Raw genomic sequence first — 17,753 nt, 5'->3', positions numbered from 1 at the left:
CTCGGCTTACCACCATGTGGTCCTCCATCCAGATTCAAAGCACCTTACTTCCTTTATAACTCCGTTTGGTGCGTACCAATTCTCAAGACTACAGTTCGGGCTTGCTTCTGCAGCCTCTGTGTTTCAGTGTGTAATGCAACACATCCTTCAGGGTCTTGAAAAAGTAATCTGTTTCCAAGATAATAAACTTTTGTATGGAGCATCAGAAGATGAACACAACACGATCCTGGAAAAGGCGTTGACTAAACTCAGAAAAGCTGGCTTCACGACCCAAAAAGAGAAGTGCAAAGTAGGTGTGGAGTCCATGGTGTATCTAGGACACATGATATCCAGTGAAGGCATCAGACACAAAGAAAGTTTAGTGGATTCTGTCAAATTGGCGCCAGCTCCTGCTAATAAAGATGAACTGAAATCTTTTTTGGGCCTGGTGGAGTATATGTCGAAATTTGTTAAGAACTTCGCTGATCAAGTCCAACCCCTCAGGGAGCTACTCAAGTTAGGAACTTAATTTGAATGGAACTCAGAACATCAACAGGCATTCCAACAGGTCAAAGATGCCATCTGTGATGCCCTGATTCTGCACACTTTTTGATCCTAATGCTAAGACGACTCTTTCAACTGATGCCAGTAACAAAGGACTAGGCGCTTCTTTAACCCAAATAGCGAATGGTGAGGAAAAGGTGATAGCTTTTGCCTCCAGGACCCTGAAAGCTGCGGAGATCAATTATTCCACGATCGAGAAAGAAGCCCTAGACTGTTATTAGGCTATTCGTCATTTCAAGTATTTCCTATGGGGGATTCCTTTCCATTTGATAACGGATCACAAACCTCTACTCCCTTTATTTTCCACCAAACTTCTAGAAAACACCACACCACGCATTGCTAAATGGATTCTAGGGCTCCAGGGTTTCAATTACTCCATGAAGCATATCCCTTGTTCACAAAATTCTGTGGCAGATTGCCTGTCGAGATTGCCATTGGTGGATGTTGATCCCAGTATGGATTCTGTGGAGGAAACCATTCTCTCGATTGAGATTCCTGCTATCAAGAAAGACGAGTGGGAGAAGTCACTGTTGTAAGATAACACACTCATCAAATTAAAAGAGATTATATCCAGAGGTTGGCCTAAAACCAGAGGTGAGGTACCTGAGGACATCCCGAATTTTTGGATTGTGAAGGATGAATTATCAGTGGTGGATGACCTGGTTTGCAGAGGCAACAAGATAGTTCCCCCTGTGGGAATGAGAGATCGTATCATCCAAATTGGCCATGAAGGTCACCCTGGACGGAACCTGACTAAGAGCAAGATCCGACAAAGTTATTGGTTCCCAAATATGGATTCTATGATTGAAAGCCAAGTAAAGAAAGGTTTGGCGTGTGGAGCTAGTGATAAATCCAAGGTGGTCCGCATAGCCCCCTCATTCCTATCTCCGTACCCTCCAAACCTTGGGACAAACTTGGGATGGATTTAATAGGGCCATTAAATCACTTACAGTATTCCCAAAGATTTATGTTTGTTCTCATCGATTACCACTCGCATTGGATAACAACGAAAATGGTTTCCACCATCACCACTGCCTCTTTAATCAAATTCCTTACAGAAGTTTTTCCAGAGAAGGCATTCCCAGCGAATTGATTACAGACAATGGGGTACAATTCATTTCTGATGAGATGAAAGAGTTCCTGACTGAATTATCCATTGTTCACATCAAATCTCCACTTTACTCCCCGAAATCAAATGGGTTATTTGAAAGAGCAAACAGAATGCTTAAAGAGTCTATTCAACTTGCAAGGTCGGCTCAAGAGCCGGTTGAAGAGAGCATAAGGAAAATGTTGTGGTCATATCACATTACCCCTAATTCAGTGTCTGGAGTTTCCCCGTTCATTTCACTCAAGGGGAGGAACCCTGGTTCTAAACTTACGCCCAAATGGTTGAACGGAGGATCCCTGGTTTGGGTAGACAGGTACGCTGTGTCAGAGAAGGTAGAAGAACATCAAGCGAAATACAAAGATAGTTATGATGTGAAATGGGGCACTTCTGAAAGAGATTGGAGGGTAGGGGAATGGGTGGTAGTCAAAAAACCCACACTGCTCAAGTCCAAAGCTTCATCCTTCTCGAGACCTCTTAGGATTAGGAAGGTGCATAATAACTCTGTTGTGTTGGAAGATGGCAATTTATGGAGGATGGATAACTTGGCTCGCTGCACTAAGGTTCAGGTCTCAAGGCCACCGGACAATGGTGTCTCTGGGGACATGCACAGAACTCAAAGTGAAGCGAGATGCACACGCCAACGCAGATGTCCTGTGTGGCAAGCCGATTACAGTATGTAAAGTATATATTGTAACCTTTTCTCTGTTGTCTTTTTCCAACAGGTTCCGGTACAATTGTATTCACTGTATGCTTTTCACTTGTGCTCCCCTATAAAGGGAGGTGTGTTGTAACTATGTCCCCCTCCTTTTCCCCACCTATTGGTACACCCTCTGATAGAACGTTGGAGTGAAGCTCACCTTAGAATGTTGGTGAGCCCACTCTGGTAGTTGGCACTGAAGGATCCAGATGCTATTAAACTTCTTCTTGCCACAACCCCTGTGTGTGCAGCATCTTTACACAAACACAAAACGGCTCCTCTGCCAACTAAAAGGCTGATTTTCAAAATCATTTATGAGCATGTGAAGTATTCTTTTATATACACTTATGTTTGTAAATTGGCCCTGAAATATCCGACTCCCTATTAGAAAAAGTGCAAAATGAGCACCATCCTTTCTATTTGTACTAATGGTATATGAATATTCCTTAACTATTCACATTTTAGATGTTTTGCAGCTAATTCACAAAAACATTGAAGGTGTGTTCTAGTTTACGTATTCCAAAACGCCTTCATGATAGAATCCAGTGTTTTTCCTAATAGATGCGAGCCCAAAACTTCCGATGTCAGGATTAAATTGTGCAACTCCTTTGTTGATCACTAATGGTCTATTTACATTACAAAGGTTACAGCTAAACGACATTACAATCTATCCCAAAAAGGGTCAAAGGCAGTAGGAGAAAATGAAAAAATGATTTCACTAGGGATATACCGATGTAACCTCAAAATGTAATTCAACAAGTAAATGTTTAACCATTCATCGCAAAATCCCAGTTTTCTACAATCTACACGGTTTAGACATCCAAGTTCTGTAAAGGATTAAACCATTTTTTATTGCAACGTCCACCATATTGGGTAAATCGGAAGGGGCTGTTAACTGGTACTGTGGTGTTAGGATGGCTCCAGAAGGTAGATAATAATGGTGTATAGTTTGAAGCTCATGAAAATAGTGACTTGTGATGATTGCTGGAGGAACCTTACTGCATTTCCTCACTCTGAAGAAACTCTGCCCCAGACTAATTATCTAAATATGTCGGAGGTTATGTGTTTTTTTACTTTAGTTAACCAAGCGTACTGAAAGAGTTGAGAAGCATTAAGGGTACTCTCAATGAAATCATTTGGCCTTTAATGATGGTATAGGTTCATTGTCCTCTGTTTGCAAGATGAGATAGTTACAGAAGTCCATTCTGTGAATAGCAGTTATTTTGTGAAAATAGTACTCAGGAGGCACTACACCATAATTGATGTCTGCAATGTGTCTCCCTGTAAGTTCCTCTTTAGCAGTATCCAACGGCGTAGTGTGGGTTGACAATGCCTGGGCAAGGCAAGTATTGCGTGGTGCAATTGTACATTTGCACCCCCAATTTTGTGCCCGCAGAATTTTGTGCCCAGGACAGCTGCCCCTGGGGTCCGCCCACGCTACTCCACTGTCAGTATCACCAAGCACACCATTGTTGCTAAATAACGGTGGGACTTAGTTGAAAAGTCATCCTACAAACTAAGGGGCCTATTACGATTGCGGATTTCCCGCATCCTCCGAGCCGGCGGAAGCCACCGCCGGCCCGGAGGATGCGGGAAAACCGCCGCGGATGCTTGAAAGGCCCACCGCCAAATTAGGATGGCTGGTGGGTCTTGGAATCTGTCTGCCGCTTTTCCGCAACGGTCGCCTTCCGACCACGGCGGAAAAGCATTAACATGGCTGGCTGTGTCTATCAGACACGGCCAGCCATATTATGATGGAGTAGAAAGTATGCTATTCCACGGCGGCTTTTCTGCCGTGGTAAAGCATACAGACCTTCACTTCAGGGGCCCGTTGCGGGCCCCCTGGGTGAAGGGGGGGTGGGGGGTGCACATGGGGGGTACCTCTGGTACCCCCCTGCATTTGTGTGGACAAAGCGCAGGCACTGCGCATGCCTGCCGCTTTGTGCACGCAAATGCTGTGCATGCATTTTTAACATTGCGGCGGGTGCAGCTTCAAGCTGCACCCGCCGCAATGTTAAAAATAGAGGATGTGACTGCCACCCTGGCGGTCACATCCTAATTTGCACAGAGGGACCGCCGCTGCCCCTGCGGACGGTCCCTCCTACTCTAAGGTGGCGGACGGACTCAGGTCCGTTCGCCATCATAATCGGCCCCTATATCTCTTTTGTTCACATGCTCTTGAAAGCGCACAGCTTGGCAAATTCTCCCAGCATTACTGTATGTAACTTTGTTATTCTGAAATTGAAAAATGGTGGCATAAGTTAGCCACTGGATATCAGATGTTACACCATCCAATGCAGAGAAAAGCTAAAATGAATTCTTAGCTCCTACGCTAGCAAAAACCTCATAAAATATGGTGGTCATTATTTGGCTAATTTCTGTTGCCATGTTTACCATTTATTGAGCCTTGCCTTGTTTCCTACCCATCAGTTTTTGAATTTTCTCCACAGGAAGTAGGGAAGCAGCTTTCACCTACGCCATAACCGCTGCTGGGGTTGCGCACGCTGTCACCTCTGCCTGCAGCCAGGGCAACCTAAGCAACTGTGGCTGCGACCGCGAGAAACAGGGCTACTACAACCAGGAGGAGGGATGGAAGTGGGGAGGCTGCTCTGCAGATGTCAAATACGGCATTGAATTTTCCAGGAGGTTTGTCGATGCTCGAGAAATCAGAAAGAATGCGCGGAGGCTGATGAACTTACACAACAATGAAGCTGGAAGAAAGGTACACTAACAAAGGCGTGGATGCAATGTGGGTATTTGCAGGGACATTTGGAGTCATTTGTTTTACATGAAATGCAACAGACGTAATGATAAAATGCATGCGATTATCTAACTGTTCATATTCGTGCCCTCTTTAACCCTTGAAAATAAATTGTGGAGGGCCATAACAAAACATCTATGTGTGCACTGCGAGGATCCATCAGCCTCGACTCCCCTAGACAATTTCAAACACTCCTAAGTAAAGGAGAAACAAGGGCAACAAATCTAAGTTTCTCTGGCATTCTAGGACAGATCAAAAAGAACAGAACGTGCTACTGTATTTTTTTTTTTTTTTAATTGATCAAATCCTACGGAACTGACCCTCTCCTGGTGCTAAGCCTTGAAGTAGTTTATTATACTAACACGGGTAGAGAAGTTTAGTCTGGTGCTCTGCTTTCCACTGGGAAACAATAGGTTAACACTGAAGTAGTTTCAGAATTCTGCTTGCCGTTAATAAGTTCTGGTCTTGCTTGCTGGTGATATAGCTGGAGTTGTGTGATGTCAGTGGTGAATGTTGTCAATGGTATTATTATCAATGATATTCACAAGCGCAGAATAGCATGGTCAAAAGTTAGAAGTATGAGCGGACTATTAATGGACAACATGCAGGACATCATGAAGCTGAGCAAGACGGGTGCCTCGTTTTCAGTTGCTTTGATCAGCTAAATAAGGAATTCCTTAATATCAATGTGTGATCTGGTGGTTTACGCTGTTAAATGTTGTACTATGTTCCTGGTCTGTAAGCATCAGGAAGCATGTCTTACCCTCATAAGATACTTTGAGAGTCTCTGTCAATTTTGAGCTGGCCTGTTTTTTGGTCCTCTACCAAGAAACAAAACCGGACTGCGGCAGATATGTTTGTTGAATTGACCTTCAAGTTTGGATACCACCTTTTTAAAGTAGGTTTGAATATTATGTGGAAGTTAGCAACAGTTTGTAGTTGTTGGTAGTGGCCGCATTTTTGAGCAGGGACATAATGATGTCTTAGTTGACTTCACCCAGTAATGGTACATCTTTGAAGAATTGGTTACAAAATGTGTTGTGGGCAAGGATAAGGTTTTTGGACTTTTATTAAGGGGTTTGGTTAGTTCCTGTATGAAGTGTGAACTAGTCTGGGCATGTTCTTGGTGGTGTTTTCAGGGATTGTGTCAATGAGGAGGCATGATTGGTAACTGGGAACCTCAAGGGCCTTTTGAATTTTGCCATTAATTATATTGATTCCATGTATGACTAGTGAGATTATTTTGTGCACGAGTCTTGGTGAACTTCCAGTCGAGCTCTTTCATTAGCCTGGAAAGATGACCTTCTAATAGGGTGGTACACCCAGAATCTCTTTGGTTATATAAACTGAACAGTGTGTATAAATGTATGGTCCAGTTCTAGAGTATCTCAATAGAGGGATAGTTTTATCCTCCTCAAGAAAACCACCATGAAAGTATATGCCCCTTAATTTTTGCCCCACTCAAACGGATCCTTCCTAGGAAATCTATTTTTTAAATCAGTCACTATCCAGCTCCAGCTAATTATAGAGTAAAACAACTCACTCATTTTCATGCTGTGTTTAGACAAGAGGAGAGCTCAAAGTCAATCATTTTTAAGCAATGGATGAAGTGGGATATGCTGTGGACCACAACTGTGTCAGAAACTTAATTTTGTTAAAAGTGTTGACAGAATATGATACAGTGGATCATAAAATCCTGTTGCAGTTCATAACTTAGACTGGACTTGGAGAGATTGTAAAAACAAAAAGTGTTCCTTTTGCCCCATGCAACTTTTGATGTGTACTGTACATCAGAGTTTGTCACTGGCAGACTTCATTTCAGAATGATGTCCTCATTTCTTTACCTCTGCTGAGGACATCCAGATCCTTTTGTAACTGCTACTGTAGATCAACCTTCTCTATTGCTTAGTGGAGGCCAACCTATGAATGCAGTAAACTGTTATGAAGATCACTGGAGACAAATCTAAGGTGTTGATTATGGTCAGAAGCAAAGACTCTTGCACCAACACCATATGTTGTAAGCCCTGTTCCAACTCTTGAACCAGTATCTGTTAAGAAAATCTGGTGTTCTCATTGGCAGTGAGTCGTATCTTTGACCACTGTGAAATGTGTGAAGAATGTCCATTAATTTCCAACTGAGAAGTCAGATGATAGTGTTATCATGAATTCCAAAGACATACAGAGCAAGCGTTGTCGCCTCTAATTTCTTCATGCTTGGACTGCAGCAGTGGTCATTAGCTGGGTATCCCCAAATATTTAGCTGTCATAACTTCAAATACCTCCAAATATCACAGCCTATTTAATGACATGAACTCCTATTTGACACCATCTTTTTGCAGGTACTACATGGTGAAGTGTCTGCCTGGTGATTCTAGACTTTGTTTAAATGTCTTTCTGTAGCTCAAAGGCTTTCTATATGGCAGTTCATTTCTCAGTCCATGCTTTTTTCTTTACATGACATATCCTTCTTCCACTCTGCAGTCAAATGTTAGAAGGGTCTCTGTTGTAAATAGGTGGTGATAGATGACAGGATACTTCTAGTTGATCTCCCAATAATGCTTCTGTGGGAAATAATTTGAACAAGGTGGAAGGCGAATAGCTGAAGATTTATTCAAGTAAAAAGGGTATGTACAGTAGCAAGGAGAAAACAAAGCATTCATAACAGACTTAGCATTTTACACTAAAAACACTGAAATGAACCAGTTGTAGTTATTTCAAGAAACTATAACTCAAACCCATGCCATGCAAAGTGTGTCATCAATGATGGCATTTCAAATGTCATGTGATGTTATCAATGATGTCATAGAACATGTCATGAGTGATGTAATTTGAGAGGTGATATAAGCAGTGCATCCAATGACAGCATGCATATATTTATACACCTATACACACCCACAAACTCCAACACCATGGAAGTGACAAACAGTAAATGTTACTTGGAACAGCTGCACTAATAAAAGCACATTAACAAATTTAGTACTACAGTGCAACCCAGTGCAAACGTCAAATTTGACTTTATGACTAGATTGCATTTAAGAATTGCGTTACAGAGAAAAACTACTCTTCTAATATGCATGAGGTCTACTCAGTGTGATTTTACAATACTGCACAGATGTAACCCCTTGCATTCAGGTTTTGGTTAAATAGCTTTTGAAAAAACAAGCAGACATTAAAAAAATACCATGCCATAAACCATATGTGCATTGAAATCATATGTGCAGATTTACAAACGTTTCTACTGGGTTAGGGCAAACTTGGAGTCTAGGTTTGGGGTGGGATTTACTCAAAATAACACAAAGTTGCACTATAGTTTACTCTGCACCGCTTTGCGTCAATGAGGCATTCCATAAATGGTACTTGATTGTTCCCATGCAAGCACCCATGTGTTTTGATGCAAATTACTACCTACAACCATTGATAGACAGGGAATTGCATCAAAACTGTATGCCTCCTCAAGGCAGAAGTAAGGAAGATATTTTTTTTATTTCTACAAATTTTTCTCCTACTTTGCGTGCATGCTGCATTGTGCTGCACACATACAAAGTAGGAAATGTATTAACAACATGCACGCTACGCGTTTTCCCGCTGTGCGCTGACTTTTGCGAAAACCCACGGTTCATGACGAGCTCAGCTCGTCATGAGTGTACGACAGGCGTAACTCATGACGAGCTGAGCTCGTCATGAGCGTCGAAGGGGTTAAAGGATAGTTTTTGTACTGCATGTACAAAACCTATGTTTTAGAAAATCCATATAACTTGCGCTATGGCGTAAGGGTATGATAGTTGGTGCATGGGAGCCAAAAGTGCTGCAGTCCTGGCGAAGGAGAAAAAAATGCATCATGTGTTAGATATGGTATTTTTTCTCTTTCCCTTGACGCAAGGCAGCGCAGCAACTTTGCTTGCTGCATTGCCTTGAATCACATATTATTAAATCTGGGCTCCAGAGCATAATATGCTACCTCGAAAATGTAGAGAAATATAAGAATGGCCATTCCAGATTTAGTGCACCTTCAGGTTCACTGTTTTGAAAGACACAACAAAGCATATTTAAGCATTCTGCAAAAATCTGATTCATTCAAAACAAAAAACATTCACCTGAACCCACCAAAGAATCGTACAGGTCTTCTTTTTTTGTTCAAAACAACTTTATGAAAAATTGTAAGTTAACAAAAGAATTATGACAGTAGGATATAAAATAAAACCAGTACAGTGAGTGTATTTAAAATTGACTTTGTCCTGTGAAATAAACATACACACACACTCAGAATCAAAGTCAGAACTAAGAAAGATGTCATCTGGAGCAAAGAAAATCAAAGGAAAAAAGTAGTTGGATCAGCAGTTTAGTATCAAGGTCACTATGTCATATCTGAAGGAGGAATAGTTCCCAACCTGGAGCAATCAAGAATGTTGAATATTGGAGTATTTCCTTATATCACCATCTCTTAGAATACGCCACAGCCGATTAAGCTTCAAGGTGGTTCTGTGCAAGCCATGAAGTTATCTAACGTGTGCCATATAGGTTTGCCACAGGCTCTCTAAGGAGAGACATGTAAAGAGATGCTGTCTGCACAACTAAAGAAAGAAATTACATTTTTCTATGTGACAAACCTAAGATTTGAAGTGTTTATCCAGTTTATAAGGATTAGCTTACAAGCAAGAGTGATCAGGGGATCTAAGAGGTGTCTATCCATCTCATGAAGAATGCATGTGTCGAGGGCGGCCTGTTAGAAAAAGAAAGCAGATGGCAACCCGAGCAACATGAACAAACCATGTAAAACTCTCTGAGGCAACGACCAATTCACTGTCACCTATGAATATTGGTGCATCTCTATCTGATAGTGAACTGCACAACCCTTATGTGCGCAGATGTAATCTCACAGTAGGCCACAAAAAATAGCTCAGAAGCTGCCAGTCAGTGAATTTTTAGGCCCTGCACGAAAACCCAAATAAAGTAACTAAATTAAATTCAAATAATCACAAGTGCCTCTGTAATTTGTTTTTCAGTTTCACTGGCATCTGCTGCAGGCCTGTACTCAAAATGAAGAAAGTGAGGGCTCCTTGTACCATTGACGGCACTCAAGTGCTCAATGGTTTTGGGATTAGCAACCTGTGGTTGACACTTAGGGCCTGATTAACATAGGTAAACTTAGAATTTTGTATGATTTAAAGTTTTTGGGCATTCTCAAACTACAAGTAGTTTACATAGTAGGTTTGCAACTGCAGAGACTCCGCAGTCAGAGCGGAGAACTGCACACAAAAAGATAAGACAGGCCTATCTCTTTATTTGAAGAGTTGTCCGCCCTGACTGTGGAGTTTGCTGAATTGTATACACACTTTTAACTCATAGTTTGTGAACAGCAATTAATTTTTTTTACTTTCACAAAAGTAAGTTTACCGTTGCGAATCAGGCCCTCAAATCCTTGATGTTCATTGAGAAAATCCCAGTGATTGATTTAACAATGATTGTGTTGCTGTTAAATGAACAGGAAGTAGCAGACTTGTGTTGTGGGGTGAAAATGCATCATTGAGGTTTGCAATGGGACACAAGCCAGCAAGTTTAGCTAGGTCTTTGTGCCATAATGACTTCAGTTTCTAACACCTATTGTCACAAATTCATATTGACATCGCTACACACTGCCACTGGGTGTCCTTTAAATCCCGGCTGTGGGTGGTTGATCAAGCAGCTGCTATTGATGGAAAAATCTTAGAAAATAGACATGCAATTTTCTACCAGTCTATCCCTAAAAATACAATGTATAAAGCCAAGTTAGTTTCTGACATGCTTCAGGCTAATGGAAGTGAACAGCTTGGCACTTGGGATAAGATCCAGCAGAGAAATCCAAATAAATATATTCTCTTTCCCTATCCCAATTTTCATATTAAGACATATAACGTGGCCTCATACTAGCATATTTCAATAGTGTAATTCATATGCAGTTGGATGCTTAACATGATATCTTTGAAAATTGTACACTGAAAACTTCACTGGTCAGTGAAGAAGAATGGGATGAATGGGATGAGACAAGGCAAAATGGGGTATGACAAAAATCTCAAATAAAAGGTAGGTCAACCATAAAGTCTTTTTCCTCTACAAGAAACACATTATTCGATAGGTATCACTGATGGGTTACAACATCTCAACTTTGACTACGACGGTATGCAATGTTCACAAGAATGCAAAGTTTGTCAACTTCACTAAAGTTTGCCTGCAGCCAAAATCAGTTGCAAAAAAAAATGTGCCAATCAAACTTTTTTAAATTTCAAAGAATTGTATAATCCTGGCAACCTGTCCCAGTTGTAGATTCTCAGCGATACATGCAAGCACAAATATTTTTGCATACAGAAATATCACGTGGATATATCTTCACACGTTGTTTCTATTTTTATTTCTTTATTTCTTCTGCACCGAAAATATTTTCCCCCTAGAGAAACTCTTTTGATTATATTTCCATCGGTTAGAGGAGAAGTCATACCTGCACTCACTTTAAAAATATATTTACTTTTGCCTGTACCAGAAGCAAATCAGGCTGGAAAGTTAATTTCAAAAGATTTGTGAATATCCTAAAACGTGTGAGTTTGTGCCTGTTAAACCATCTTTCCGTGAGTTTCACATTTTAACAGCCACAAACCTGCCTCTTTGAGGTGATCTGCCCCCACATCTTCACATTTTATGAATACATTGTGTGAATTTGCACTAGTAACTGAAGGCACTGGGCAGACAAAATGAACGTTTTAAGGTGTCCCTCCAGTAAAACCCACAAACTCACAAGCTTTTGGGTATTCGCATATTTTTTGCAACAATTTACATTTTCCACAGTAAAAGTGAATGGCATGTATGACTGTCAGTGTCAGGGGAATAGTAAATCCCTTTTCAGAGCGGGGATGAGGAGGGAACGACCTCCAAAAGGGGGTTGGAAGCAATTTCTTCATAGTGTAAAATATTTTGCATGTGGAGAACAAAGAAGAAGAACAGCTGTAGGTACTGCTGTTAATCTGTGAGAATGTCTAGAAAAGTCATAAATGTACTCCAAATTTAAACTTATCCTACAAAGGCAACTATCTTACATTACGTGAATCATCCTTTTAGAGTTTATGTACATGTTATCATGCTGTTATGCTTGTCGAGGACTTACAAAAAAGGAAAAACGCATTGATGCATTAATAATATTACTATTATTATTATCAGTAGTAGTAGTAGTACTGGTGTTGTGTTGTACTTGTTATTGTTAGAAATGGGTTCTCAATTATGCAGTGGTTTGCACCCTGTCCAAGTAGGGACAAACACTCTAGCCAGGGTAATTTTAGTATACACTAAGTTTACCTGTGCTCACCCTCGAATAGCTTGGCACAGAGCAGTCAAGCTAAACGAAACAGTCAATGTTTAAAGTATTTGCACACACACACAGTATCACAGTGAAGACACCACAAAATTAATACACAAGACTTTAAAACATAGCCAATATTTTCTGAGTAAAACAAGACCAAAATGATAAAAATCCAACATACACTATTCAATATACAAATTTTTAAAGATCAAATGCAGTTAGAGCACTTAAAAGCAGAAAAGGTCCGGTTGCCGCTATCACAACGTGCTTGACGAAGTTGAATCCACAAGTTTGGAGCGCGGGCTGGCTATAGAGTTGTACAGACCCCCAGCTACAGTACCTTGGAAAAGATGACACAACAACGAAACTGCGAAACGGCAGAGGTGAGGCTACGCAGAGGCCGGTGCGGCTTTGGTTCCTTACTGCTATACAGGTAGTTGGCATGTCGGCGCTCAGGCACTCAGGTGGGTGCATTACTGCAGTCAATGATGCATTGGTTCCTGGAGGCGGTGTAGAGTTGTTGGACCGCGGACGTTCGGGGACATTGCAGGGTGCGCGGGAGGGGATGCGGGCATTGGCGGCAAGGAATCAGCAGACAGCAGGCCAACACAGCAAAGCAAACAGCAGAGTGGCAGTTCCTCCTTGTGGTCCAACAGCTCTTCTTCCTGGCAGAGTGTCCTCACTCGAGAAGTGTTCTTAGTATATGGTGTCGTAGAGGTCCAGTCCTTATACCTATTTTAGCCTTTGAAGTAGGGACACTTCAAAGAAAGGTTTTTGTAGTGCAAACTGTCTTTGGCTCCACACACACTACAGGGGGAGAGTATGCAGCTCTTTGTGTGGGGATAGGCACAGCCCTATTCAGTTGCAAGTGTTAACTCCTCCCACCACTCTAGCTCAGGAAGACCAATCAGCCTGGTGATGGGCCATCAGGATATGCAGGGCACACCTCAGCTCCCTTTGTGTGTGGCTGTATAGAGTGACTTCACAAAGCCCAGCTGTCACTCTGACCCACACGTGTATTCTAGGGACATGTAGAGGCACAGAATGGTTAAAGTAAAATTAAATGCCAACTTTCTAAAAGTGGCATCCTCAGACCTGCAATTTAAAAACCAACATCACTAAGAGATGTGTTTTTAAATTGTGAGACCAGAGACACCAAACTCCAATTTTCTATCAGCTCCTAATTGGAATATACACTTGTATAGTATTACAAGACAGCTCCAATGATAACTTATAGGAGAGATAGGCCATGCTGTAGTGAAAAACGAATTTAGAGGGCCAGCTCTGCAGTAGCTGGCCTAAGACAGGTTTGAAGATCTACTCGTGTGGATGGCACAATCAGTGATGCAGGGCCACTATTAGCATTTGATTTACAGGCCCGCAGCACATGTAATGCACTGTACTAGGGACTTATTACTAAGTCAAATATGCCAGTTGTGGAGAAACCAGTCATACCATTTTTTAGGGGAGAGAGCATAGGCACTTTAGCACTGGTAAGTGGCCAGAGTCCTAGATCCAACAAATAATTTTTGAAAAATAGTAGGCAGGTTGGGATAACCCTGAAAAAAGGGCCAGGTCGAAAAGTTATTTAAAGTGTACTAATACTAAAAATAAAATAACATTAGTAGCTATTGTACCATCATCAGAATCATTATTAAGACGAGTGAATAGAGTTTGACCCAATATAATGTGTTGGATATGAATAGCAACAGCCTTACAAGGTGTTCTCCTGAACGCATCATGAAAAAAGTGTAAAAAGATACAAACCTTTAACGTGTTATGGACACCCTGAACATAATAATGCAACATCAATCATAGCGCTCTCTCTGCCTTCCTGGATATCTTAACATGGTCAATACTTTATTACTCTGCATTTATGAGGAAGTGAGTAAAGGCTTCCAGCAAATTTTGATTGTATGACTTGGAATCCTTGGCATGGTTTCCTCCTAACATTTGACCTCAAGTTTTTGCGGACTTAGGGGCCCAGTATGATTGCGGACGGACTTGAGTCCGTCCGCGATCACTGAGTAGGAGGAAACCTCCGCATGGCCTGCGGAGTTCCCTCTTCTGCAATTAGGATGTGACCGCCACCCTGGCGGTCACATCCTCTATTTTTAACATTGCGCCGGGTGCGGCTTCAAGCTGCACCCACCGCAATGTTAAAAATGCATACTTTGCATTTGTATGCAGAAAGCGGCAGGCACCGGGCGGTGCCTGCCGATTTCTGCATACAAATGCAGGGGGGTACCATAGGTACCCCGCATGTGCACCCCCCATCCCCCTTTCACCCAGGGGGCCCGCTACGGGCCCCCAAAGTGAAGATCCGTATGCTTTTCCACAGCGGAAAACCGGCCGTGGAAAAGCATGTTTTGGCAGCCATCCTAATATGTCTGGTGGTGTCTGAGAGAAGTCAGCCCCGTTTACGATCAGCGTGTCAAGCGGACACGCTGATCGTAAACGGGGCTGACTTCTCGGAGAAGGACCGAACGGGCGAAAGCTACCCTGCAGAAACAGAAACCTTAAATTGATCGGACAACGTAGACTGATTAATAGACAACGGAAGACCCCCGTAGAACCCCCATGCGGGTTGGAATTATCACCGCATATTAATGAAAAGATAACAGATCTGGAAATAGCCTTGAGAAAGTCGTGGGTTACATTCCCATATGCGACGAAACACTTGTCGGCTGTATGAAAAGTTTCCAGTGAACGGAAATAAACACGAATCTGATGTACCAGAAATAACTACTCTTCGTGATTGTATCAGAAGAATTGGTGGAAACACTTGTATACATGACATCATTGTGACTTACGTGCGCCCTAAGGACGTAGATACTTCGCCCCGCACAGGAAGGGGACCCTGTTCCTCCCCCACTACTGCCTGGTGGCTGACGGTTTGGCTGGAGAATATAGCGCAGACACGAGGTGAGGAGCAGCGCCATCCTGAACAGAATGCGCTCCACACAACATGTACGGCCAGGCACCAACTATGCTATGCATCTGCAAGCAACCCTCGCCAGACACCAGCGAGCCCCAGCAGTAGAAGCCCCTCTCCGCAGGGTGGCACAGCCGTACCGCGATGTCTGTGAAAGGAACATGAAGGTGGCACCCCGCTAGCAGATGTGGGATGAGCAAGCCCACACTTAAAAGGCAAGCTGCCTGACCGAATTGGCGTGAGGTGGCGCCCGGACCCGGCAGGGGCCGTGGAGAGGCTGTCATGCGCTAGATTGGTGCACACCCAGCCAGTGGAAAACCGAGGTTGCGTTCGACCAGCACAAAGCCTGCCCCTTCAGGAGCTGTGACGTAGAGAAATCCCAGCAGTAAGCTCTGTGCTCAACGCACCTCTTTCACAGCCAGCTAGCTGCAAGAAGACGCCCCAGTGATGCCGAGTGAGAAGAAGAGGAAAAAGAGTCACTCGCACCTCCCCTACTGTGCCCCCTACCTTCATCGGGCGATTAATAAGGTACGGAGGGTGGGGCGTGGCCTTAGACGGTGATTGTCAGCAAACGTCTGGGCCCAGCACCAGGTGCCGCCACAGAACTGCTCCCAACTCCAGTGTCCGATATGGAGAAGCGGGGCAGCCCAGTGGCCATCGGAAGTTAGCCACAGCTGCGCCGAGAGCCCCAGCCTGCAGTTTCAGCCCAGCACGCGTCTGCATTTGAGAGAGAGAGACCGCTACAATGAAGTGACACATGGAGGCAGTGGACAAGAAAGCCCTGCAGTCCGGCCAGGAGAACACTCCACCTGCCTTCCCAGAGCACCTGCAGCAGCAAGGGTAGCCTCCCCACGTCGCAGACAAGAGACGCCTGCCCTGCAGGACAAAGAATGAATGCTAGGACCAGGAAAACAGAATCGCTGCACTGCCACCTAGTAGCCACCAGTGGGACTGCAGTTGCCCTAACCAAGCACATTACAACAGAACGCCCCTGCACCACGCTTCGAGGGCATGATACGACATGCAATGCAAAGCACCGTCCCTATGAAGTTTGGCTGGCCCTGCTGCCTGATACCAGCCACAAACCCACAGAGCCCACTTCCCCGCATAGTAGCTTAGCACTGGTACCTGGCCGGAAGCTACCACTGCACAAGCCCTGCCTCCAATTGGAATAGTTACAGGAACAGTAGAGCTGTGCAGGCGCCAGCTCATGCACGCACTGACCTGCTGCATGCCTCCCAGGAACTGCTGTTAATGAGAAGCACCAGGAAAAAAGGAACACACTCCCCTCGAAGATGCAAACCCCTCTGATGACCACCAGAGGCCCAGCGCTGCCACACCGTAAACACAGGAAGACTGGGTGCATTGCGCACCACCCCAATGGGCTGCATAGACTCTCCCTAGAGAAAGCCTGCCTACTCAAGTGCCGAGACGGACTGCACCCGGCACAGCAAGACGTGCCCTCAGGGAAAAAGGCTCATAGAGTGGCCCTCTGCACTCTGCAGGCGAGAGCAGCAAGGATACCTTCGAAGACAACAAAGTCTCCAAGTGGCTGCCACATTCAAGAGCCCCGAAGGTGCCCTAAGCTGCACCAGCACAAACCAACACCAGCAGCCACGCCGAAGACAGCCCTTTCTAGCAAGGGTGGGAGACTGGCCAGACAGCGACGTCTCAAGGGAGCCATCCCCACCGACAGCACAAGAAAAGTCTGGTGCAGAGCACGCATCACACCTGGCTGTCCAAACGCCACTGCTGGGGAAGACATCGCATCCCCTGCCCCTCCTGGTGTACAGACACAACCGCAAGCAATGTTACAGGCATATGAAGTGCCAGAAGGAAGAGTCTAAGAAGAAGGCAGAGCGCGCCAAGTCAGAGACGCACGGAAGGCCACACTAGCGCATCTGGCAGCACGGGCAGACGCCCAGGAAGGATAGAGACATCTCCACGAAGAACCATGCACAGGCCGAAGTGCGTGACATACGCGCCAGGAAGAATGTCAGTAGAGGTGAACACCCTGGAGAAAAAGAAACCTCTCTGAAGAAAGAAGCACTGCTGGAATCATCAAGGAGATCCCCTACATCTCCACTGCAGCAACAGAGCCCCGAGTGGGCCAAATGCAGCACAGTGTCCTCCCCCACACTGCCTCAAGACGGAGTTGCCGGTAACCCAAGACAGGCAAGAGGAGAGTCGCACACTTTAAGTGGCCAGGCACTATCACAGCTCCCTACTGCCCATGGAAGCCATTCCCAGAAGAGGGAACACCCGGAGTAGGAGCTTCAAGAAGCTTCCTGAAGAAGGAGCACACAAGACAAGTGGCTGTTCGCCAAGCAGCAGAGAAGAGCGCCAGAAATCTCACCTGTATGGTCAAGAGACCATTGAGGGTAA

The 17,753-nt window shown here is 44.0% G+C and overlaps 1 protein-coding gene and 1 pseudogene across 2 annotated transcripts in view; both read left to right on the top strand.

Moving 5' to 3' along the window:
* Positions 1–17,753, top strand: part of WNT7B (Wnt family member 7B) — a 457,578-nt gene that overhangs the window by 398,120 nt on the left and 41,705 nt on the right. For both annotated transcript variants that reach the window (XM_086952752.1, XM_086952751.1), the window contains exon 3: positions 4,799–5,070. In XM_086952752.1, coding sequence (XP_086808878.1) covers positions 4,799–5,070 — 272 coding nt within the window. The remainder of the gene's footprint in view (positions 1–4,798; positions 5,071–17,753) is intronic.
* Positions 14,781–14,904, top strand: LOC147733858 (small nucleolar RNA SNORA17; annotated as a pseudogene).

This window comes from Lissotriton vulgaris, chromosome 1_2 (assembly GCF_964263255.1).
Source record: "Lissotriton vulgaris chromosome 1_2, aLisVul1.2, whole genome shotgun sequence".
Lineage (NCBI taxonomy): Eukaryota > Metazoa > Chordata > Amphibia > Caudata > Salamandridae > Lissotriton > Lissotriton vulgaris.
This window is presented reverse-complemented; position numbering and strand designations above follow the sequence as displayed.